Source organism: Cervus canadensis, chromosome 22 (genome assembly GCF_019320065.1).
Source record: "Cervus canadensis isolate Bull #8, Minnesota chromosome 22, ASM1932006v1, whole genome shotgun sequence".
NCBI lineage: Eukaryota > Metazoa > Chordata > Mammalia > Artiodactyla > Cervidae > Cervus > Cervus canadensis.
The window spans coordinates 17,227,471-17,251,604 of NC_057407.1; the positions used below are offsets into that span (position 1 = coordinate 17,227,471).

At 43.7% G+C, this 24,134-nt stretch overlaps 1 protein-coding gene across 5 annotated transcripts in view; it reads left to right on the forward strand.

Annotated features, from left to right (window-relative positions):
* Positions 1-24,134, forward strand: part of FLNB (filamin B) — a 136,506-nt gene that overhangs the window by 56,165 nt on the left and 56,207 nt on the right. For all 5 annotated transcript variants that reach the window (XM_043443038.1, XM_043443034.1, XM_043443035.1 and 2 more), the window contains exons 2-12: positions 1,486-1,734; positions 3,950-4,047; positions 6,462-6,609; positions 12,268-12,386; positions 13,203-13,280; positions 14,394-14,556; positions 15,140-15,337; positions 17,941-18,078; positions 19,815-19,941; positions 20,909-21,045; positions 22,362-22,555. In XM_043443038.1, coding sequence (XP_043298973.1) covers positions 1,486-1,734; positions 3,950-4,047; positions 6,462-6,609; positions 12,268-12,386; positions 13,203-13,280; positions 14,394-14,556; positions 15,140-15,337; positions 17,941-18,078; positions 19,815-19,941; positions 20,909-21,045; positions 22,362-22,555 — 1,649 coding nt within the window. The remainder of the gene's footprint in view (positions 1-1,485; positions 1,735-3,949; positions 4,048-6,461; positions 6,610-12,267; positions 12,387-13,202; positions 13,281-14,393; positions 14,557-15,139; positions 15,338-17,940; positions 18,079-19,814; positions 19,942-20,908; positions 21,046-22,361; positions 22,556-24,134) is intronic.

Here is a 24,134-nt window from a genome sequence, read left to right on the forward strand (position 1 = left end):
AGACCATTGGTGAATTGGGAAGCACATAGGTACCTTGCCAGAAGGATGGTTCTGGGTTCTGTGAACAATGGTGGAGTTTCATGGCTGTTGAGAAATCAGAGGGGAGGAGGGGCCCCCTATTTTAGGGGAAGGTGTAGAAAATTATTTGCCAAGAGGTAGGGAGGGAGGGAATTGTGGGAACTGCACCAGGGCTTTGAAGGAGAGTCCAAGAAGGTTCTGACATTTTCACTTTGGGGTCCTGGCAGAATGGGGGATTGCAACAGAAGTTGTTTGATGGGAAAAGGGTGTAGGAAATGGAGAGACAGACAGACAGATAGTTATCTTGGAGATAATGTTTGAATTTTGGTGGGTGTAGTTGGAGGTTGGAAAGAGGAGAGGGAAGCCAAGGGGAGTGGGAAGTAGAAACAGTTTCAGTGAGAGCTCCAGGAGGGGCCGGCCAGTGGCAGGGCATGTCCTCTTAAGCTGGGAAGTGACTAGAAAGGGGGCATGCCTTTGTCTAGTCACCTGTCCTCCTGGCAACACTTTGCTCAACTGCTAGTGACTTTCTTTTATGAATGACTAACTTGTCAGAGAAACAGAAATGAACGTGATTGGTAACACCCAGTATTGGTGAGATTTGAGGGAAAATGGCCTCTGAAACCTGTAGATGGGTGTGTAAACAGAAACAACTTTTTAAAAATTTATTTGTCTGCACCAAGTCTTAGTTCTGTTATGTGGTATCTTTTTAGTTGAGGTGTGCGGAATCTAATTCCCTGACCAGGGATCAAACCTGGGCCCCTGTATTGAAAGAATGGAGTCTTAGCCACTGGACCACCAGAGAAGTTCCAGAAGTATCTTTTTGTAGGGAAGAGATATCTGTGACATTGTGATTAGTGAAAAGAAAGATTTTAAGACTGATCATGTAGTATAATACAAATTCAAGACGGCAAACACACATATGTGTGTACACAATCTGTTAGATGGTATACTGCCTAGTTAATAGGAATGCAGCCACCTCTTTTTATTGTCTATATTTCTGAAATGATTTCTTGAAATTTAAAAAAAAAAAAGATTTTTTTGTAATGGAAAATTTCAAATGCATGTGAAAATAGAAACAATGTTGGGGGAGGGGGTGGGCTTCCCTAGTGGTCTAGTGGTTAAGAATCCACATTTCCAGTACAGAGTGTGGTTTTAATCCCTAGGCAGGAACTGAGATCCCTTCATCTGTGCGTCAAAAAAAAAACCAAAACAGTGATCAGAAGTAGAGACCACAGAATAATGTGTTCTCATGTTTTCATGATCCACTGACACTGGTTAACAACATTTTGGAATCTTATCATCTCTGCATCTCAGGTATTTGGAAACTGATGCCAGCATTCCATCCTTTCACTCTTAAATAGCTCAGTGTGGGTCTCCAACAGTTGAGGTTTTTATTTACTTTGTTACAAAGACTGATTCGCACCTGTGTGACTAGAGGCTTGACCCCGACTGTGTTTCTCTGCTCAGACAGCAAAGCCATCGTGGATGGCAACCTGAAGCTCATCTTGGGCCTGGTGTGGACGCTCATCCTCCACTACTCCATCTCCATGCCCGTGTGGGAGGATGAAGGAGACGATGATGCCAAGAAGCAGACGCCAAAGCAGAGGCTGCTCGGGTGGATTCAGAACAAGATCCCCTACCTGCCCATCACCAACTTCAACCAGAACTGGCAAGACGGCAAAGCCCTGGGAGCCTTGGTAGACAGCTGTGCTCCAGGTAAGTGCCCATGGCTGCCCGAGCCATCTCTCCCAGAGTGGGGGGACTGTTGACCCCTACACCTCTTGGTTTTCAGTGGGAAAGCTAGGTTTGCTGTGACTGTTGTATTTGTCCTGGTTTTTAGCTGATTGCGAGGTATCTAAAGGAACTAAAAATGGCTTCACTTGCCTTCTGATGGAAAGTCTTACAAGACTTTCCATAGACTTGTTTGAGCATGGAGTTATTTACCCAAATTCTGAATGAAGACCTTCATGCTCTAGGCAGACCTTGGGTTTAGCTTCCAGACCCCAAGTCCTGCTTCTTCCCCCTCTTCCCACAGTGGGTGCCTCGTTTCCCGTTGGCTTCAACATGTGCCCTATTAGGTGGTTTGGCATGAAAATCTAAAAACATTTATTGAGTGGAAAGTACCCGTTTTTATCAACCACTGGGTTGACTATATATGGCTTTCTCCACCCTTTTCTTTCTGCCTTGCTGTGAAATAGTTCTTGGTCAGGATCCAGTTGGAGCCTTTTCCACCCTTGATGGGCTTCTCTTTTCTGAGTGGTTGAATGTACACCAAGGTAGTAATTACCCTCACTGGAGGGTTTAGATTGATGGGTAGAGTTTGCTGTTACACTCTCAATAGAAAAAGCAGAGCCTGTGTTTATGTGCACCTCCAAAATTGTTTTTAATAAGAAATCTGCTCTAACAATCATATTTTCCATTTACTGATTGCTTTCTATATGCTGGGCACATTAGTATTAAGTAAGTTAGTAGTTCTCAATGTGCTCAACTAGCTGGTATCAACTGGAGAGAGGGAAGGAGGACTGGTCCCAGGCCCCAGTCTTCCTTGAGAGCCTGTAAGCTGTGCCATCCAGAAGTAACTAGAAGCTCAGCATTAGTTCATTTCCCAGTGCCCTCTTCCTTGCTTTCATGCAAAGACACATTTTGGGATGCCTCTTTCCAGTTTAAACCTGCAGATTTTTAGTCCAGTCCTGTAATTCTTGTGCTTACAAAAGATTTTGAGATCACTCTAGATTTAGATCTTTGAGTAAGTGAGTGTTTTAAGAATACAGGATGCTAGTCCAGTCTTTGTAGATATATCCACAGAGATATATATATCTTTGTAGATATATATCCAGGCTTGGGTTAGTGATATTATAACTTATAGTAAGAAATACATGTTTGGTCTTAGTCCCCTTTCCTGGCACAGAGCTCTTAAAACCCTTGAAATTTACCAAGTGGTGTCTTTCAACCATGCCTGAGTTTATTAATGAGGTAACTTTTGGAATGCCCTTAAGAATGGGGGCTGGGTGTTAGGGGAATCAACCAGTGATTAGAGGATTGGAACCTTTGCCCCCTGTCTCCTGACCTCCAAGAAGGGAAGAGGGGATAGAGGCTGAATTAGTTACTAATGTTAGGTGATGTGATCAGTGCATGTAATGAAGCTGCATAAAAATCCCTAAACTACAGGGTTTGGGAAGCTTCCAGTTGGTGAACATGTGGTCCTGGGAGGGTGGCATGCCTGAAAAGAGATGGAAGTTCCTTGCCCCTTCTCCCACCTTGCCCTATGCATCTCTTCCATTTTATAAGATCCTTTATAATTAAAAAAACCCAGTAACCCAGTAAGTAAACTGTCCTGAGTTCTGTGAGCCACTCTAGGAAATGATCCAACCTGAGGAGGGGGTGGTAGGAATCTCCAATTTGTAGCTGGTTAGTCAGAAGCCCAGCTCTGAATGAGCTCTGAAATTAGGGGTCAGGGAATCTTGTGGAACTGAGCCCTTAACTTGTGGCTTTTGATGCTATTTTTAGGTAGATACTGTCAGAATTCAGTTAAATTATAGGACACTCAGCTGATGTCAACCCAACACATTTGGTCACCAGAGTAGAGAAATAGGAGTGTGATGTGTCAAAAAAATCTCACTTCCTAAAAGACACCAGGCCCAAATGGTTTTATAGGCTTTGTTTGTTTATTTAGACCACCCCATCAAAGAATGGATAACCTCTATCTGAATGCAAGAAGAACAACCTGAAGAAGTCTCAGCTCAGGCAGAGTGATTTCTACCCTGGCATAGTTATACCCATGATACATTTAGCCCAGAAAGCATACAGTTCACTGAGATTTTTGGAAGAAACTGTTCTCTCAAGAGACTGAGTGAGTTTAGTTTAGGCACCGAGTTGCTTCCACCTCTTGAGTCAGTTAACACCAACAGCATCTTTTGTGTGATGTTAATAGGTCTGTGCCCAGACTGGGAATCCTGGGATCCACGGAAGCCTGTGGATAACGCACGAGAAGCCATGCAGCAGGCAGACGACTGGCTCGGCGTCCCACAGGTACGGGTACAAGACGCACGTCCCACCGTGCTGTTTCCTCCGATGCCCTGTGAAAGCCTTGTGGTTTTGCAGGCAGTCTGACCTCCTGAGTCGTCAGCTTTCAAGGAGCGTTGTCTGGGGCCCTCTTCCATCTTTCTCAGTTTATCCATTTTAATAGATTCTCATTGACTTAGATACTTGTCTGTCTGTCTGCTCAGTCGTGTCCAATTCTTGGCGACTCCAGGGACTGTAGCCGACCAGGCTCCTCTGTCCATGGAATTTTCCAGGCAAGAATACTGCAGTGGTTTGTCATTTCCTACTCCAGCCAATCTTTCCAACCCAGGGATCAAACCCACATCTCCTGCATCTCCTTCATTGGCAGGCAGATTCTTTACCACTGCACCACCTAGGTACTTGTAGATTCCCTAAAAATCTTTCTGTCACATGTGACAGATTTTCTAGTATATTTCTATTCCAAAGATCACAGAGGCCATGTTTGGAAGCCAGACTGCAAATCTTGACCTTAACTGTAAGAAATTACCAATATTTGACCATTTTTTAGCTGTGAAACATTTTTAAATCTAGTATCTTGGAGAAAGTCACTTAGAACTTTTAAAGAAATGTAAACCAAGGTAATCTGCCATTAACAGAAATTGTGGGAGAATTTGTATTGTCCATAATCCTAACACAGGCATATAACAAGGGAACTTAGAAATTGAATATGTCTTGGAGACCATCTGCCGTAGCCACGTTGCTTAGTTGAGGTCCAATCTTCTAAGCCCTTCCAAAGAGTTTAAATAGCATCTCCTGACATCATGACTCCCATGTTCAATGACTCGGTCAAGAAAAGTTATGGGTAGCCAGTGCCAGGCGATGTATGACCCCATTACAGACTCCATTAAGGTCTTAAGTTGGTATTCGGAGCTGAGGTCAGTGTATTTGTATCAGGATCCCTTGGAAGGCAGAAAATCTTGCCTGTATTTCTTTGGTTTGGTTTTGGCATCATGTCTCTGCTCCAAGGCCCATTCCTTGGCTCTTCCACCTTCAGGAAGTGGTATGATTTGTTTTTCATCTCCCTTTAAACTGAAATCCATCTCCTTTTGGTGTTCTTGTGATGTTGGCAGTGTGTAAAATTGTTGAAGGAGCTGCCTAGAAGAAATGCCAAATCAATGCACATCCTACATTTTGCGGGATGTATTGGAGGCAAGTGTACAAACCCAAATAGCTATCTTATTGCCGCAGGCTAATTATCAGAATATTTCCTGTTTGGTTTTTTTTTTTTTTTTTTTTCTTTTACCATGGAGTGAGGGAAGATGGGCACATAATGTTGTTCATCTGAATTTGGTTGATCTGGTGCATGAGAGACTTCTGTTACTCCGAAGAGGTATGGCTTATTGGGTGCAGGAGAACTTTTTTTTGCTATTTAGGGCTGGATCAAGTGGTGGAACTGGGACTATGACACCTTCAGGGTGTCCACCTACTTAGAAAGGGTCTAATCTTGCTCCTAAGCTGAATGTCAGGAGAAATTTTCCCCTTTCCTATTTTTAAAACGGCTTTAAACGTATTGAGACGTGTCTTAGCTCAGGCTGTTAGAACAACACCATTGACCAGGTGACTTAAACAACAGACATTTATTTATTTCTCAGTTCTGAAGGTTGGGAAGTCCAAGATAAAGGTGTGCCAAGAAGTTAGGTTCTTGGTGCAGGCTCTCTTCCCGGCTTGCACACAGCTGCAAGCTGACTCCTGGCTGTGTCCTCAGGTGGTGGTGAGAAGCTGAGCCCATCTTTCTTCCTCTTCCTGTGAGGGCGCCAATCCCATTGCGGGGGCTCCACCCTCACGGTCTCATCCAGACCTTCTCACCTCCCGAAAGCCCCACTTCCTGTTACCATCACACCCGGGGTTAGGACTTTCACATATGAATTAGGGGAGGGCACAAGCGTTCAGTCTGTTTCTTAGACCACACCTCTAATGTCATTGCATTATCTCATTTTTCTTTTATTTATTAAATTTTTTTTTTTAGTAGAAGCTGAGTAAATAGAAATGTATACACTAGATAAAAGAGCAAATATTTTGGTAATATGCTTTAATCCCGTGTGTTCTTGTTTCTTCTTCTTCCTTACTTGATAGAGATTAGTCTTTCTGGAAAGGAGAGTGGGTAGCCTTTTTTGTGGGGAGGTTTGAACCTCTGGAAATTACATACAGAATTGTCTGGAGAGGGTCCTTAGCTTCCAAAGGGAACAGTGACACCTCTAAAAGGTTTTTTTTAAAACAAAAAACAAAATAAAACTAATTTTGGCATGTGCAGTTTCACTTTATTGAGAGACTGACTCAATTTCTTTATACTTGTAGTGGTTGGTTGAAGAGATGTTTGCAAAAACTTCAGTAGTTGCAAAATGCTATGTTCTGGGTATTCATCTATCCTGTCATTATTCTAGGTCATCACTCCTGAAGAAATTATTCACCCGGATGTGGATGAGCACTCAGTGATGACTTACCTGTCCCAGTTCCCCAAAGCCAAGCTCAAGCCTGGAGCTCCCCTTAAACCCAAACTCAACCCCAAGAAAGCCAGGGCCTATGGCAGAGGTAAGCACTGGTCATGTTGGATTTGAGGCTTGTCCTCTGGTCTTGATTATTAATTTTTATTTATGTGTTTAATTTAAATTTATTTATTTTTAATTGGAGGATGATTGCTTTACAATATGGTGTTGGTCTCTGCCTATAGCAACATGAATCAGCCACTATGGTCTTGATTATTCAGGATTGAGAATGTGTAAGCTTAATGTTTAAAGACATCCCAGGCCTCCTTTGTCAGATAGCTTTTTTTTTCTTCTTTACCTAAAGGTCCTTGTGTTTATTTTCATCCTTTTCTGTCTTGTGAATCTAGGCTTCCAGGAACAGTGCTGCTTTAATGTAATGGAGATGGATGACTTTGTACTTTGTGATTTGGGTGCAGTAACCCTGAGATAAAGGACCATTCTTTCCATTTTTCAGATGAGCAATCAGAGGCCCAGTCCACAAAGGAAAGGGGATGTTGGAGTGGAGGGAGAAGGTGAATGGGGAGGTCTACCAGATTACCATGGTGGGGTGCAGCAGGAGCCTGGGTCTTCTGACTGCTGATTCGTTTCTCCTTTTGGTTATGCGAAAGCTGTGCAGGTTTTCAGATGCACTGGGAGCTATTGTTAACCCCTGGCAGATACTTCCTTGCTAAGACATCCTGTTTATAATCTCCCAGCCAGCTGCCAGGAGTGTTCTGCTCAAAACGTTAGAGTAGGTCAGAGGCATTCTGAGGAATTTGGTTTTCTGGTTGGCACCTGACTTCAAGCCTGTTAGCTTTTTTAAAGAGAACAGTTGCGTTTCAGCCCAGTGTGGTTTCTGGTAAAAATTAGTACAACAGGATACAAGTTATTCTCTTTTCTGTGGTGAGGGGGAAGAGTACATTCTATTTTCATAATTGCAATTAGGATAACACACCCACAAAGTATTTCCCATGTTCTCCCAGATTTCCTATAATCTGCCTACTGCTCTTAACATTCTAATATGTTCTTTTGCTCTGTGTATGTATGTGTGTGCATGTGTGTGATTGTTGAACAATTCAAAAATATATTGCAGGCATGGTAACATTTTGCTCCTCAGAACATCAGCAAACCTTTCCTAAGAATAGGACATCCTCTTATGTAACCACAGTATTCATTATCACACACAAGAAAATAGGACAATAATTTCATAACAGCTCATATGCAGTTTATAATTAAATTTCTCTCTTATCCTACAGTTGTCTGTTTTACAGTTTTTCTTGTTTTGCAAACCAAGATCTGATTAAGATTCACTTTCTACATTTGCTTGTTACTTTATCTGAAACTCTTAATCTAGAAAAATTTCCCCTAACTTTCTTTTCTTCTTTTTTTTTAAGGCATTGACTGTCTAAAGATGCACAGCACTTGTCTATCCACTCATTCCCTTTGAAGTTAGCAGTGCCCTACTTGGCATCAGCTTAGTCTTGAAATGACACACTACCAGGGCAGTGGTGCTGAGTGTGCGCTGTTCTCAGCCTCATTCTCGTCTTTTTCAGCATGATTTAGACCACAGGACAGAGAGTTCTGGGACAGACCTACTTGCCATTTGAAGTCCTTTTGGCAGTGAATGGGCTCTGTGCCATCATTTGTGTTATATCGAGACAGGGGACTTTGTTCAAAGCCATACCCACAGTGCAGTTGAGTGAGGGTTGGCATGTCCATGCATGCTTTAAAAGTGCTCTCTCTAAGCCATAGTCAAAGACACTGGCAGGAATAAGGAATCTGATTTGAAAGGTTATGCTTCCCTTAAAGGCAGAAAAGTTGCAAACAGCCAAATCTCTTTGTCAACAAAATTGGTCAAATGGATTGAATCTAATCAAGGCATAAAGTGCTTGTTTGCAATAAGCTTATCGCTGGTGTCCAGTTTCCCTGTTGTTAATGTGAAACGGTTTCCTTTCACAGTGCTGTTTTCTAGAAAATGACCTCTTGCTGCAGCTAAGGAATGTGGCTAGTCATTGCCGTTTCCTTCATTTGACTCTTTGTAAGTTTTATATACTTAGGGAGGAAACACACACACACATATATGCATATGTATGTATTTTTTGTATTTTTGTGCCATGGTATAATGCCTATAACATAACATTCACTAATTTAACTCTTTTTAGGTGCACCTAAGTCATTAAGTATATTCATATATTCACTGCGTTGTGAAGCCATCACCTCTATTCATCTCTAGAACTTTTGCATCTTCCCAAATTGAAACTCTGCACCCACTAAACGTAACTCTGCACCCCCACCTCCCCTGGCAAGTGCCATTCTACTTTCTGTTTCTATGTTGTTGTACAGTCGCTGAGTTGTGTCCAACTCTTTGCGACCCGGTGGACTGCAGCACAGCAGGCTTCCCTGTCCTTCACCATCTCCCCAAGTTTGCTCAGACTCATGTCCATCAAGCTGGTGATGCCATTCAAACATCTCATCCTCAGTCATCCCCTTCTCTTGGCCTCAGTCTGTTTCTGTGGATTTGCCTCTTCTAGGTACCTTGTAAGTGGACTCATATTGTATTGATATTTGTCCTTTTGGGTTTGGTTTACTATATGTAGCATAGGGTTTACAAGATTCATTCATATTGTTGCATGTATAAAAATTTTTCAAGCTGAATAATATTTTGTTGTCTGCATATTCCGCATTTTGTTTTTCCATTGTTCTGTCAGTGGGCATTCAGGTTTTTTGTTTTGTTTTTTTAATACCTTTTAGCTATTGTGAATAATGCTGCTGTGAGCATATGTATATAAGTATCTGAGTCCCTACTTTCAATTTTGGGGGAATATATGTAGAAGTGGAATTGCTGGATCATATGGTAATTCTATGTTTAATTTTTTTTTTTAAGTAGAAAGATAGAATGGTCATTTTAGGGAGCAGGGCCACATGTGAGGCCACATGGGCAGCACCTTAGGTATTGCCTTGTCCTTGATGAAACAAAGGTTCTGCTGACAGAACCAAGACAGAGAGAATGTTTCATCTTCTAGTTTTGGTGTTGGTGTTGATCAAGTTGCAGTTACCAGCTGCTCAGTCACTGAGACCCATTAACTGAAGGGAGGGAAGGCTGGGATGATGGAAGCCTGCAGCCACAAGCAGGTCTTTGTGATGGGCTCCCTGGTAGAGCTCAGCATGCTGGAAGCGTGTATCCATGGGCAAGCAGCAACCTTTAATAAAACCTTCTGTATGGAGCATCCACTGCATAGCAAGCCCTCAGCACGTTTGGTTCTGAGTAATCCTAGGGAACAGTGGTTTCTCTGCATGGGAAGCATTATCTCCGAAATAGATGTGGTTCTGCTTCCTAACCAACCATGGTTAGCCCAGTCTCCGGCCTTGGATAGGCTGACTCTGCAGGCTGTTGGAGTTTGATGGAGTGGGTATTTATAAATATTTTAAGTGCATGATCAAATCTTTGTTAAATGACATAATTGTTATATAAATTTTAAGCAAAAGAAAAAGTTAGAAAACAACAATTGAAAGTCCCATTTCCTAGCTGCTAGCCCCATTTTTTTCCTCTAGAATTGGAGGTATTTCTTTCCAGCCATTTTTCTATGCTGTAATGAGTTCAAACTGTATATTTTCTTCAATTTGCATTTTTTTTTTACTTAACAGGGTATGTTATATAACTATCTATCACCAGTTTTTCTTAAATTATTTATTGGAAAGCTAATACAAATCCAGATATAGTAACAAATGACCCAATGTCTTCAACCCAGACCAATGGGAAAGAAAAGAAGAGATGAAGAGAAATCTAGGGAGTAAATGAGGTTTAAGAGGTTTAGCAACCAGTTGTAACATGTGAACATTATTTGGTCCTATTTAAACTGTTTAAAAAAATTCATTATACTTTTTTTTAAGATTCAGAATATTTTATTTATTTTTGTGACACTTCTAAGATAATTTAGGACTTTGAACATTGAAAATTTGATGTTATTAAGGAATTCCACTTGATTTTATTAAGGAATTATTTTTATTTTTTGATGTGGGCATTCAAAAAATATCTTCTAAAGATACGTAGTGAATGTTTATGGGTGAAAACTAAGAGGACTAGGGTTTGTATCCAAATAATACAAGAGGAGAAAAGAGGTGAGAATGAAGTGGTGAAATAAGACAGGCTGTGGGTTGACAGTAGTTGAAACTAAGTGATAAGTATGTTGGATTCATTTTATAGCTCTCCATGTCTGTATAGGTTGAGGATTCTGCATAGTAATAATAATAAAAACTTTCTAAAAAGTAATACTTCTGGGAAGATGGAGTAGAAGTACTTTTTCTAATGCTTCCCACTAAGTGCAACTGAAACCCCCGGGAATTTTCTACAGGGTCAATGTAAGGAGACTCAGAAAGAGATTAAGGCAAAGCAGCTAGAGATCCTGGGTCTGAAGACTGGCACTGTAGTGAATTCCTTGAATGGTTGAAAAATTCCTAAATTTGGCCAAAAAAACAGAACATAAACCTACAGCTTCAAGAAACTGAGAGAAACCCAAGCAACTGCGCTCCTTGACATTTATCCAGAGGGATAAAAGCTTAACATTTGCACACAGTCCTGTGAATGAATGTTTATAGCAGCTTTATCAGTAGCAGACAACTGAAAACACCCAGATGTCCTTCACTGGGTGAATGGTTAGACAAACAGTGGTGCGTCCGTATCATGGAATATTACTCAATGATAAAAAGAACAGGCTATTGATACCGGCAACATCCTGGGTGAAACTGCAGAGAATGATGCTTGTGGAAAAAGCTAATCCCCAAAGGTTATACAATGTGTGATTCCATTATATGACATTATACAAATGATAAAATTGGAGATGAAGAACAGATTAGTACTGTGAAGGGTTACAAAAGGGATGGCTATGAAAGATCACCATAAGAGTTCCCTGTGGGGTAGAAGTGTTCTGTATCTTGACTGTACCTTGACTTGTGATGTTGTACTAGAGTTTTGTAGGATGTATCCATTTGGGGAACTAGGTAAAGGGTATTGTTAGTTCTTACACTTATGTATGCTACTGTATCTCAAAATAATTTGCTCAGTCATTCAACTTATAAATTTAGTTAAAAATAAGTGCAATATTTAAACCATTTTAAGTAATACAAAAATGATCTTTAGGGAATTCTCTGGTGGTCCAGTGGCTAGGACTTGAAGCTTTCACTGTGATGATCTGGGTTCAGTCCCTGCTCAGGGAACTAAGATCCTGCAAGCTGCATGGTGCGTCCAAAAACAAAACAAGAAACAAAAATGGTCTTTAATAAAAAAATGAATCACACTTTGTCTTCTTCCCCAAGGCAAGCCTGATTTCTAGTTACCACATCATTTTCACAGTCATATAATGTAGCCTTTTGACAAAAGTTCTCTGAATATTTCAGAACTGAATATTGCTTAAATAACAAGGACAAGATTTGAGTTATTTTAAAAAATTTATTTGGATGCATTGAGTCTTAGTTGTGGCATGTGGGATCTAGTTCCCTGACTAGGGAACACACCTGGGCCTCCTGCATTGAGAGCATGAAGTCTTAGTCATTGGACCATGAAGGACATCCCCAAATTTGTGAGTTTTTGACGTGATTATCCCCGTCACAGTTTGTCACCATCTCCCACATGGCAGAAGCAGGAATGGTTCCCGGTCTCATTTCCCTGAAGGAGGCACTGTTGGGGCCTGACCCAGTTTGTAACGTGCCTGTGTAAACCTGTGAACAGGTATCGAGCCCACTGGGAACATGGTGAAGCAGCCAGCCAAGTTCACCGTGGACACCATCAGCGCCGGGCAAGGTGACGTCATGGTGTTTGTTGAGGACCCAGAAGGGAACAAAGAGGAGGTATGTTGGAGGAGGCTGCCTCTGTCAGTATCCCATGGAACCTTCGGCTCTTATAACAGGGCCAGGGACTGTGTCTCTGTTTTTTTATTAAAGCTCACAGCAAAAGCTTTTCTTTTTTTTTTAAAAGAAGAAGAATCCTGAGTCTTATAGCAATTAAATTCACTTGCTTGCCTAAGGGTTGTGTTTGAAATATCATATAAATTGATACCCAAGGACACACATTATATAATACAATAAAATATTGCATTTAACTATTGTTACTGATAAAGTACAGTCCAGTAGCAATACTGATTCCCTACTCTTTGCCCATGCTGATCATCCTCTGGTTCCTCCCTCGGGACCTTTGCACATACTGTTTCTTCTGTCTACCTATCTTCTTAAGACTGTACTTTATTCCTAGTGCTTAGCACCATCTGAAGTTCTACAGTTATCAGTATAATTGTCTGTTTCTCCCACTGAGGCAGGAATTGTGCCCGATTTATTTTTGGTACCTGTCCCTGGGCTTGGTGTCATAAGCTCTTAATAACTACCGGGCCAATAAAGGTTTAGGTTACTAGCTACATAGTCTCTCCTATCTGGAAAGGTAACAGCCCTGAGGCGATGGAGGGGCCTGACTTGGTTATACCTGTGTGCCAGGGTGACTTTGTTTCCGTGACTTCAGGCTGCTTCTCTCCTGGAGCTTCCTGCAGGAGTGGTGGGCCAGAGAAGAGCCAGGGCAGGTTCCTGGCTGGCACCTTGCCGTGGGCCCTTGGCGAGCACAGCACACTTTTACTCACACTGGTGCCTTCTCTAACTGTCACTCATCTTCCATCCTAGGCACTCGTGACCCCTGACAGCGATAAGAACAAGACATACTCTGTGGAGTATCTGCCCAAGGTCACCGGACTGCACAAAGTAAGATAAGACATCACGGCCTTTGCTTGAATGCTCTTCTGTGCTTGCTTTGATAGATGCGGAGGAAGCGTGGTTTTCTTAAGTTCGTGTCTATCTGTCATCCATTTATCTATGGTTGCACTGGATTTTCGTTGCTTCTTGCAGGCTTTCTCTTCTTGTGGCAAGTGGGGGCTTCCCCCACTTGCATTGTGCCGGCTTCTCGCTGCGGTGGTTTTTCTTGCTGTGGTGCGTGGGCTCGAATGCTCCACAGTATGTGGGATCTTCCCCGACCAGGGCTTGAACCTGCACTGGCAGGTGGCCTCTTCACCTTTGGACCATCCGGGAAGTCCCTTAAATTCTCTTCTGATTTCTATTTCTGTTTATACAAGTATCCATGTTCATTGTCAAAAACCTCGGATCCCTGTGAATCAGTCTTGAACCATTCACTACCCCATGCAGATTGGTTGAATTCCATTAAATTCTTTGCAGTGTCGTTAAGGTTTTTCTGACTCCACCGAGGTAACTAACAACTGTAACTGTAAGCCTGGAGTGTAAATGCTGAGCTATGGGCTCTTTGCCCTTAGTGTTTCCTTAAATATCCCTCTTGACGGTGCTCTGGAGGCTCTGTCAGCATCAAAGCCTGAGTGCGGAGGAGGCCAGTGGCCCACCCAATCCGATAACCCTCAGAATTTAAGAGATGAAAACTTTGACTCAAAGTTTAGATAGAAATCTGTCTTATGTCTCAAATCCATGAATCTGAAAATGGTCTTGGTCCTTTGAAAAAATACTTTGACTCTTAGATTTGAACTCCTGGAACTCTACATGACATTCTACAGGGACAGTGGTCCCTTTTGCAGCTGCCTTAAAGAATCTGGTGTCTAGAGATTGAAGTGCTTGTGCATATGCCTCTATAGAGGCTAATCTCGGCATGTCTGATGTGTTTTAGTTGGCTAAAGGCCTGATGTCCCAGGCCCAGCTGTGTGGTTGGTAGAGTCAGATGGGAGTCCCAGTGAGGCCACTTCCCCAGAGCTCCTGGTTCCAGGACCTTTGTGTGTATGATCAGGAAGATGGAGGAGAAGGTGGTCTCACTGAGCAGGAAGAAGTGATGATGTCTCCCCTGCCTGTCATTTGTAGGTCACAGTCCTCTTTGCAGGACAGCACATCTCCAAGAGCCCATTCGAGGTGAATGTCGACAAGGCCCAGGGAGATGCCAGTAAAGTCACTGCGAAAGGCCCAGGCTTGGAAGCTGCTGGCAACATCGCCAATAAGCCCACCTATTTTGACATCTACACAGCAGGTAGCACCTCTCCTCTTCCAGAGCCGGAGATAATCCTTAGAAACCTGAGATCCTGGACTTTTTGTCTTTTAAATTGAATGGCCAACAACAAAATTAGCTTTTTCAAACATGTTGGTTATATTTCTAGATTTTTCAAAACCAGCTTTTCTTCTCTAAAATCTCATACTCAATCTTAACTTTGATTATTAATAATCAATTTCTGACTTGACTAGATAAATACTCCAAAGAGACTAAGGTTTGACAATCATCTCTTGGACCACATTCTATGCAAGGTCCGGTGGGAAGGAGGGGTAAGAAAAGGAATGAATAAAACACAACTCTTGAATTTTCAGCTTTCTTTTCGAAATAGAAATTTTAGGAAATAAGGATTGTGGAAAAATGAAAGTTGATTATGATCCCCCTCCCCATAAGCAACTTTCCTTTCTCCACCTTCCTTATTTCTGCTAGGAAACAGGTCTGGGTATGCACCTTCTAAATGCCTCTCTGTCTCCTATGGTTTACATTTTATAGCTGCCTTCGCTCTCATCTGCAGGGAACTTTCCAGAGGGCGACTTGGACTCATGGTCTGTTCTCTCTCTCCTAGGTGCTGGCGTGGGCGACATTGGTGTGGAGGTGGAAGATCCGCAGGGGAGGAACACAGTGGAGCTGCTCGTGGAAGACAGAGGAAACCAAGTGTATCGATGTGTGTACAAACCAATGCAGCCTGGCCCCCACGTGGTCAGGGTTTCCTTTGCTGGGGACACCATCCCCAAGAGTCCCTTCGTTGTTCAGGTTGGGGAAGGTGAGTGCTGACCGCTTCTGGTTCTGGCATTCAGGCTGGCTGTGCGTGACAGGGCCCAGCACTGAACTCAGACTTGTCATTTTGCTGCCAGGGCCCCTTTGGCAGGAAGTATCCTCAAGACATTAATAGTAGTATCTACTTTGTCCTCAAGATACGAACACTAATAGCTTCCTATGAGCTGTGCAGTGACCTAAGTGCTTTACTTATATTAACCTGTTTAATCCGCCCCCAAAACACTTTCTACCAGGACTCATGGTCCTCACTGAGAGATGCAGGATGGAAGCTGTGGGAGGAGAGGGTGTCTGTGGCTGAGATTAACAGCAGTGATGTGGCCGGTCCCCTGTGGCCTCCTTTACTGGCTGTCAGTCACAGAGCACAATGGCGTCTAATCATGACACCAGCCGCAGTGTCCCAGGGGCTATTGTTCCCAGTTGGCACCTAAGACACTGAGGCTTAGGTGTCATAAGGGGTGAGTCTGAACTAGACCCGTGGTCCCCAGCCCCTGGACCCGGGCTGCACAGTAGGAGGTGAGCGGCAGGCCAGAGAGCAAAGTTTCATCTGTCTTTACAGCTGCTCTCCACTGCTTGCGTTACTGCCTCAGTTTCCCCGCCTGTTAGACCAGCGGCAGCATTAGATTTCTTATACGAGCATGAACCTACTGTGCTTGAATCATCTCCAAACCACTCGCCTCCACCCCGGGCCATGGAAAAATGGTCTTCCACAGAACTAGGCCCTGGTGCCCCAAAGCGTTGGGGGCTGCCGGACTAGATGTCAGTAGGAATAGAACCGAGGTCTCGGTCGGCTCCTTAACCATGCTGTTAAACTCCCTCTGCAGCCAGAAGCATGCATTTTTCTCTAATGTTAGACTCTTTCCTTCTGACTCAGTTACTCTTTTTTTTTCCCCCATCTCTGCTACCTTTTCTAACCAGTACTTGCCTTTCCCTGTTCTGTTCTGTGCATCTGCGTCTGCAGACCTGGCTTCCTCTTCTGAATCCTGCCTCTTGGCCGGCCTGGAGCCTGAAGCTGTTGGCTTCCTAGTCGAAAGCACTGGGCCAGAGGCATCTCACTGGGTAAGGGCTGCCTGGGTGGGGCTTCTCTGCCAGTCTTCATGCTGCCTCCGGGTGTCCACCGGGCCTGTGCTCTTCGTGACCTTGGGAAATTACAGTGCAGGTGTTAGCACCACCTGTCTGGCCAGACCCCAGACTCATTCTCTATTTATATCTACACATCTCTAGGTCATTCAAGATGGTGGAAAATCCGGTGGTTTCCTTTAGACTTTTTAGTTCCATTTAGTGTTTATATGAACTGAGCAGTTTTCCTGCTGATGTTGAGACTCTTGCCCATACTCAGGATTTCCATGACTTATTTTTTTTTAAAGACACATTTAAACCGTCCAAGGGAAGTCCTGTCATCCTGTTGTGACTTATTTTCTGGTATGACCAACATCTTTCCCCTTGACAAAGGGGGAAAAAATTAAATAAATGTATTCAGAAACAGAACTTCATTTGACATAATGCAAGAAAGAATGTTGAACAGCTTTCCTAGTTTTAGTGATGTTTTCTGACTTCCTCTCATTTGTGAATTACTTTTTTCATTTCTGGCATATCCATCTATCACTGGTACTAGTTAATAGTTAATAGAGTTTTTCTGTTGATGTACTGACCCCTCCTCCACTTAAATGATTTTACGATAAACAGTCTTGTCTTCTGGAGTCTGTGACCCCTTAGTGTATAGAGGGAGCCTGTCAAATATGCAGTGTCAGATTTGGAAAGGAACAACATGACATTTTACCCATGAATCTCCTATTTCTGTATTTAATGAGAAGGTTGCTTATGTTACCAGAAAAGTCCCAGGGCACATCAATGTCTTTTATCAACCTTTGACAACCCCCATGGAATCGTTTTATGAACCTCTTATGTAGGAATGTTAGAAGCTACCTTTGCCCTAGACTTACAACTTTAGGTTTTTTAACTGGACCCAGAAATCAAATTGAGAGTGGGGTTTATTCCTGATTATAGAGTAGCCACCCGCATTCCGAGGTCCTTGTAACAGCACTAAACTGTCTGCCTTGGTCGAGGTGGGGTTGATCTGGTCTTTCTTTGCACCATCCTCTGGCTGTTCCTGGGGAAGAGAACAACATTTAGACTTTTAGAAACAACTGATCCAAAGTTTGGAACCAGGTCAGATGTTTTCAAGTGCTACATTTTCCAAGTAGACCTGAAAAACTCCAGTCTTCCCAATTACTGGACCCTTGAGTATGGCAGTGAAGTTTGAGCAATGTCCAACCCTAGGTCTTAACTCTCTTTTACCACCGAGAGGATAAATGCCAGGATTCAGCAAATACCAGGAGTCCAGCAAATTCCCGCTGTGCACTCCTGCTTTCTTTGCCAAAGTAACTTTTCCCCCCCTTCCCTGGACAAAGTTATATTGTGTCTTTATTTGCTAGCCTGGTGTGCTCTCTGAAGGAGACCCCTGGTCTCCGGCAGCTGCTGCACACTCCACAAAGCAAACATTTTCTTGGCGGGTGGCTCAAAGTTACCTTGGCTTACTCAACTCCGAGTAAAGAATAAAAGGTTGAATTGATGTCGAAACTGTGCTTGCAGCCTGCAATCCAAACGCCTGTCGGGCCAGTGGCCGAGGCCTGCAGCCTAAAGGCATTCGCGTCCGAGAAACTGCAGACTTCAGAGTTGACACCAAAGCTGCTGGAAGTGGAGAGCTCGGCGTCACCATTAAGGGTCCTAGTAAGTGCTCCTTTGTTTCCCTGTCTCGGTGTGATTTCAGCTTAACTTGACAGCCATGACATATGGGTGTCATCACACAGCCAGTTCTGATCAATTTATCCCAGAGAGCTGTGTCAGAGATTGGAGGCTCTCTCTGCTCCATGGAGAAGGAAACTGATTGTTTAGTAATGTTTGCCCTGGATGTGGGAACAGTGTTGGATTGACAGCCTCATATTATGTTAGGGCTTCCGGAAAAAGAAATAAATATTGGAGCTGGAACAGCAATATGAAATGGCCCATTTTTTTTTAATTTGAGGAAACCTAGGCTCAGAGAGGAAGGGTCTTGTCCACATTCACAAAGTTTTTAAGCATCTGAGCTAGAATTCAAGCCCGATCTCCAAAGCCAGTAATTCTCCCCTCTACAGGTTACATTTTATAGACAATGAAATTATGGCAGATCCCTAATTACTTTGATAAGTGCTTATAGAAGGAGAATAAATTCCCTACAACTAAGTCTTCTCTGTAGATAAATGCCACTTGTGGAAGAGTGCATGGCACCTTGCAACTCCCTCTCTCTCTCTCTTGAGAAAAGAGAAAGGAGGACAAGTATCTACTCTCTTCATGAGTTCCCCGCCCTGGGTCAGAGAAGCAGCTCTTTCTTTTCCAGTTGTGAGCGCAGTAGCCTCGGCAGTTTTACTCCCAAGCTTTGTAAAATCCTCTCTTCCTGCTCCGGGACTGTTCTCACTCCCCTATGTTCCTAACAGGCTGGGACAGGAGTGTTCTGAGCTCCAGAAAGTTAATATTTGATCTTAGAGCACTGAGCTTTGGGGCAGCTGTGCCCTGAGGGCAGCCAAGGTTCTAGACTGCCCAGACCTGGAGTGAGGCTGCTCTGGGGCTGGCCTCCCTCTTGGCTTGTTGCTACAGGAACTGAGGAGGCGTTCTTTTTTTTTTTCTGACCTTGGATTCTTACTTGACTAAATGGCTTTCCCGGCCAAACCTCAGGGCTCAACATAAAACAAGTTCCTGCCTGAAGGCTCAGTCTGGAGTTTGTGGGGTAGCCTCTGAAACCTGTTCTCTTGGAGATAGCATACAAGAACTTTCTTGCTTTCATTGTCCAGCTTTAGTTGAAAAGGATATGCCAGGACCCTAATGCCAAATACTCATAAGCATTTACTCCTTCTACAATTTTTTAAAAAATTTCTTTCCTTTTTTAATCTTTATTTTATAGTGGAATTTAGGCTTTCCCCAGTGGCTCCTTGGTAAAGAATCTGCCGATGCAGGAGACATTGTTGATGAACAATGTTGTTATATTAGTTTCAGGTGTATAGCAAACTGATTCAGTTATACATACATATGTATCTATTCTTTTTGAAGTTCTTTTCCCATTTAGATTATTACAGAATATTGAGTAGAGTTCCCTGTGCAATTTTTGCGGGCAGCTAAAAAGGATGGCTTTTTGATCATTGAAAAATATTACCGGCCCCAGGGGTTTAGGACCTCATAGGCCCCTCATACATGAGAAAGCTTTCTAAAGCCAGTGAGCTGGGAAATCTTCCATTTCCCCTTACTTTGCAGTAGACATGTGTCTGTTTTTGGCTTTGGAGTAACCTCCCAATTTGGGGTGGGGGAACCCCACACTCTGAGACCATCCACGTGGTTTTACTTTGTGGCTCTTGCTGTCTTTCTGTTCCTGTCTTCTGGATTCTTGTTCTGAGCCTGGATGGCTACTGGAAAGACCATGTGCTTCCTTCCCACAGAGGGTCTGGAGGAACTGGTGAAACAGAAAGGCTTTCAGGATGGAGTCTATGCATTTGAGTATTACCCCAGCACCCAGGGGAAATACAGCGTCTCCATCACGTGGGGGGGACACCACATTCAAAAGAGGTGAGTCTCTAACTGGGATTGTTGTGTCTTCTCCCGAGGCATGCTCGGCCCAGGACAGGCTTGTGGTGCTCACTTCCCAGGCCGCAGGAGGGAAGGAGAGCTGCTCTGTCAAAAGCTTTTTTTTTTTTTCTTTTTTCAGAACAGTACACAGTCATTTGGCCTGTTCTCAAATGCAGCAGAAAGTCACTGTGGTTTCAGCTGCCTCGTTTCAAATCGAAAGCTGGCGGTTTAAAGCTGTGGGGAGGCAGACAAGCCAGAAGGAACAGTGATACAGAGCAAATGGGCTGTGTGTCTATACCCCTAATTTAAACAGATTCTCTTTCTTTCGATGTGTGCCTCTCTGTTCATGAATGCCATGGGTAAAATGGCAGAATCTGCTCTGGTTGACGTTAGAATCCTCGCTGTGAGCGCGGTCAGGACGCGAGGGGCACAGTCTATAGCTTTGCCTTGCGGGCTTCACTTGCTTTCCCTGTATTCGTGTGCTTTCCAGCTTTCCTGGGGGCAGCTTTAGGCTCTGAATAAATTCCATTTACTTCAAGAGATGTCTGTGTATATTTTAAGCTTCTGAGAATCTAAGCAATGTTTTTTAAATCTCCTGTGCCGAAGTTAAAGCACGTTTATTCATGTTTGAGATAGAGCATATGCAATCCAGTTTTCTTGTTTTAGCGCTGGCAGCAGATGGAATGTAGGCACTCACTTAGCCTTCCAGGGCTCACAGCCTGGTGTGCATACAAGGCAAATGACCAGGATAGTGCCAGGCAGTGTGGTTTGAAACAGTCCTATTACATGATATTGTTGACGTAACAATGGTTGTGGGGGAACCTGTATGGAGGAAGGGCTTGGTTGGAGCTTGGGGCTGCAGATGAAAGGATAAGGCCAGTGGAAAGAGCGTGTATAAAGAGCTTGTGGTTGTATGTAGCCCTTTCTTCTCTTCTCTTTAATGCTTCCTCTGTTCCTTTCCTTCTAGCCCTTTTGAAGTTCAAGTTGGCCCTGAAGCAGGCATGCAGAAAGTCCGTGCATGGGGACCTGGCCTCCACGGCGGGATTGTTGGGCGGTCAGCGGACTTCGTAGTGGAGTCCATTGGTTCTGAAGTGGGGTCTCTGGGTAAGTGGAAGCGGCTTCTGGTGGCTGAGATTGCAGGGTGCCTGGGTCACGTGTTAGGCTGTGTGTTGAGGCCTCCTCTGAGCCTCACTACCCTGAGCCTCTGGCCTCCTGACCACCCAAGACCATCTCTGGATACTCCTGATGAATTGCAGTTCCCATGTTCTGCTTGTCCTCTGCCTCTGGCACCAACATTCATTCATCCACTAGACCATGAGGGCAAAGGCTTCCTGTGGATGTTGTGCCTAAAACAGTACCAGGAAAATAGTTGACACGTGGCAGATATTATTGACTGATCCTTAGTTTAGATGAATGAAGTTTGCTGAAATTAGAAATTTGGAAAGTGAATACTCTTTGGAGCGTAGTTAAGTGTATTTTAAATAAGCATCTGATGTAGATTTGATCATTTTAGAAGAAGGGTCGGCACCTCTCTCTGTTAAGGAACAGATAGCAAATATTTCCGTATTGAAGGTCGTATTCTCTCTGTCACAACTATGTGACTATCATTGTATCCTGATCGCGGCCATAGATAATGCATAAGTGAAGGGATGTGGTTGTGTTCCTTATTTACAAAAACATGCATTGGGTCAGATCTGGTTCAGCAGTTAAAGTTTAATGACCCCTATGTTAATAAATAGAAATAAGCAAAGAGGAAAAATTAGGAAATCAGATTTAATTTTTCTGTTTAGAGAAATGATAAACATCTTAGTATATCCTTATAGACTAGAAGCAGTATTAGACCTTTCAGTATATCCTTCTAGACTTTATTCCTGTACATAGGCATACAAATGTTTATCTGCTGCAAAAGTATCTTTATGTCTTTCTGCCTCAGGCGAATATAGGACCTGTCTCAATTTCCCATGTCATCTATGGAAATCCAAGGCATGGATATAACTACTGTTAGGCCCTTCAGCAAAATAGCTGAAGAGTTTTGCTATAAAAACAATGCTGATTATATATCCTTGTATCTAACTGTTTACACACATCCTTGGTTATTTCCTTCAGATAAAAACCCAGAAGTGGATTTGGTGGGGGCAATGGGTGGGTATTGTTTTAAGGTTTTTGGCTCATGTTACCATATTGCCAACAGAAAGTTTGCTGGTTAACCTTTCCGTTCAATGATGTTTAAAAAAAAATATGTAAAATCCAACCTTCCATCTCTTTTGAAGACTTAGTAAGTTCGGTTTTGTGGGAAAGGGACCCTAACAGATTGCAGTCTTCTGGCTAGCACTTGGTTTTCAGGGAGGCAGAAGGAATGGGTTGGTAATAACCCAGACTAGATACCTTGTAACCAGAGGGTCTTCCTACCCTGTCCCCAGGGTTTGCCATTGAAGGCCCCTCGCAGGCGAAGATTGAGTATGACGACCAGAATGACGGGTCGTGTGATGTCAAGTACTGGCCCAAGGAGCCGGGTGAATATGCCGTTCACATCATGTGCGACGATGAGGACATCAAGGACAGTCCCTTCATGGCCTACATCCACCCGGCCTCGGGAGACTACAACCCAGACCTGGTGAGTCAGAGTGTCGTGTTCCTGTCCTCTGGCTCCTGGCATTCTCTCCTATGCCCACAGAGTTTTCTTGAGTAGCGTGTGGAGAAATCACAGAGAAGAGCCTTTTAAAGCTTAGGAAGTTTCAAAAAAGACCTGAATTATAAGCCCGGTAGTACTTCTTATCGGGCTTCCCAGGTGGTTCAGTGGTGAAGAATCCACCTGCCATGCAGGAAATGTGGGTTCGATCCCTGGGTCGGGAAGATCCCCTGGAGCAGGAAATAGTAATCCACTCCAGTATTCTTGCCTGGGAAATCTCATGGACAGAGGAACCTGACGGGCTACAGTCCATGGGGTTGGAAAGAGTCTGACGTGATTTAGTGACTGAAAAACAAGTACCTCTTAGTACATTTCTAACATGTGGCAAGTAACTTAGCTCTCTGACTTCTGTATCTTCCTCTATAAAATGGGAACAATTCCAGTGGCTGCTTCCTATAGTTTCTGGCATGATTCAAGGAGGTAACATGAACAAAACCAGCTCTTATTAGCATAGTGCCTGGCCCACAGAGGGGGCTCCATAAGCTGCTATTTTTCTTGTACCCCAAGCATCCCATTTCAGTTTTACCACTTTCTATAGGTATTCTCTCAAGGTGCTCCTTAGATAAAGACTTGTTAATTTTTCTCCCCAGCTCCCCTTCTCTTAAGTTGGAGCAGTGTTTGCATTCTCTTCAGGAGCTTCTCTGAATCGTTTAGCAGGCTGATAAGCATGAAGTCTGAGCCAGCTGGGCTTTCGGCAGCCACCACCCACCCCACCCCACCCCGCAACGTGTGCTGTTTTTGGCCCACATGGACAGCTGACCGTAGGCTGACATCAGTCCAGCCTGGTAGCTGCTCCTCTTTGTCCACCTGCTGGTTCTTTGCTCTCTGGGGGCTGCAGACCATTGGGATATTATCAGTGGGAAAGGCTCTGAACCCCCTCCAAGCGGGAGCATTGAAACTGAGCACATCCGGAGTCCGTGCACTTGTTACTGCACACATTAATACAGGGAGCAGGGGCTGGTGTGGGGCCAGGTTTTACAGAGTTTTTCTCCTGCATGTTTTTAAGTTCCAGGTTGCCTGTGTGTGTGTATTCAGTCGCTCAGTCGTGTCTGACTCTTTGTGACCCCATGGACTGTAGCCCACCAGGCTCTTCTGTCAATGGCATTCTCTAGGCAAGAATGCTGGAGTGGGTTGCCACTTCCTGCTCCAAGTTCCAGGTTACTTGAGCATTTTAACTACCATAACCATCCTGTTATGTAGGTACAGTAAGTGTCTTACATACGAATGAGTTCTGTTCTGAGAGCACTTTCATAAGTTGAAGGATGTTACCCTGGGTACCTCACTAACACAATCGGCTATATGGGACTGTATATAATAGGGCTACCCAGGTGGCACACTGGCAAAGCATCTGCCTTCCAATGCAAAAGACACAAGAGAAGCTGGTTCGATTCCTGTGTCAGGAAGATCCCCTGGAGGAGGGCATGGCAACCCACTCCATTATTCTTGCCTGGAGAATCCCCATGGACAGAGGAGCCTGGTGGGCCACAGTCCATGGGGTTGCAAA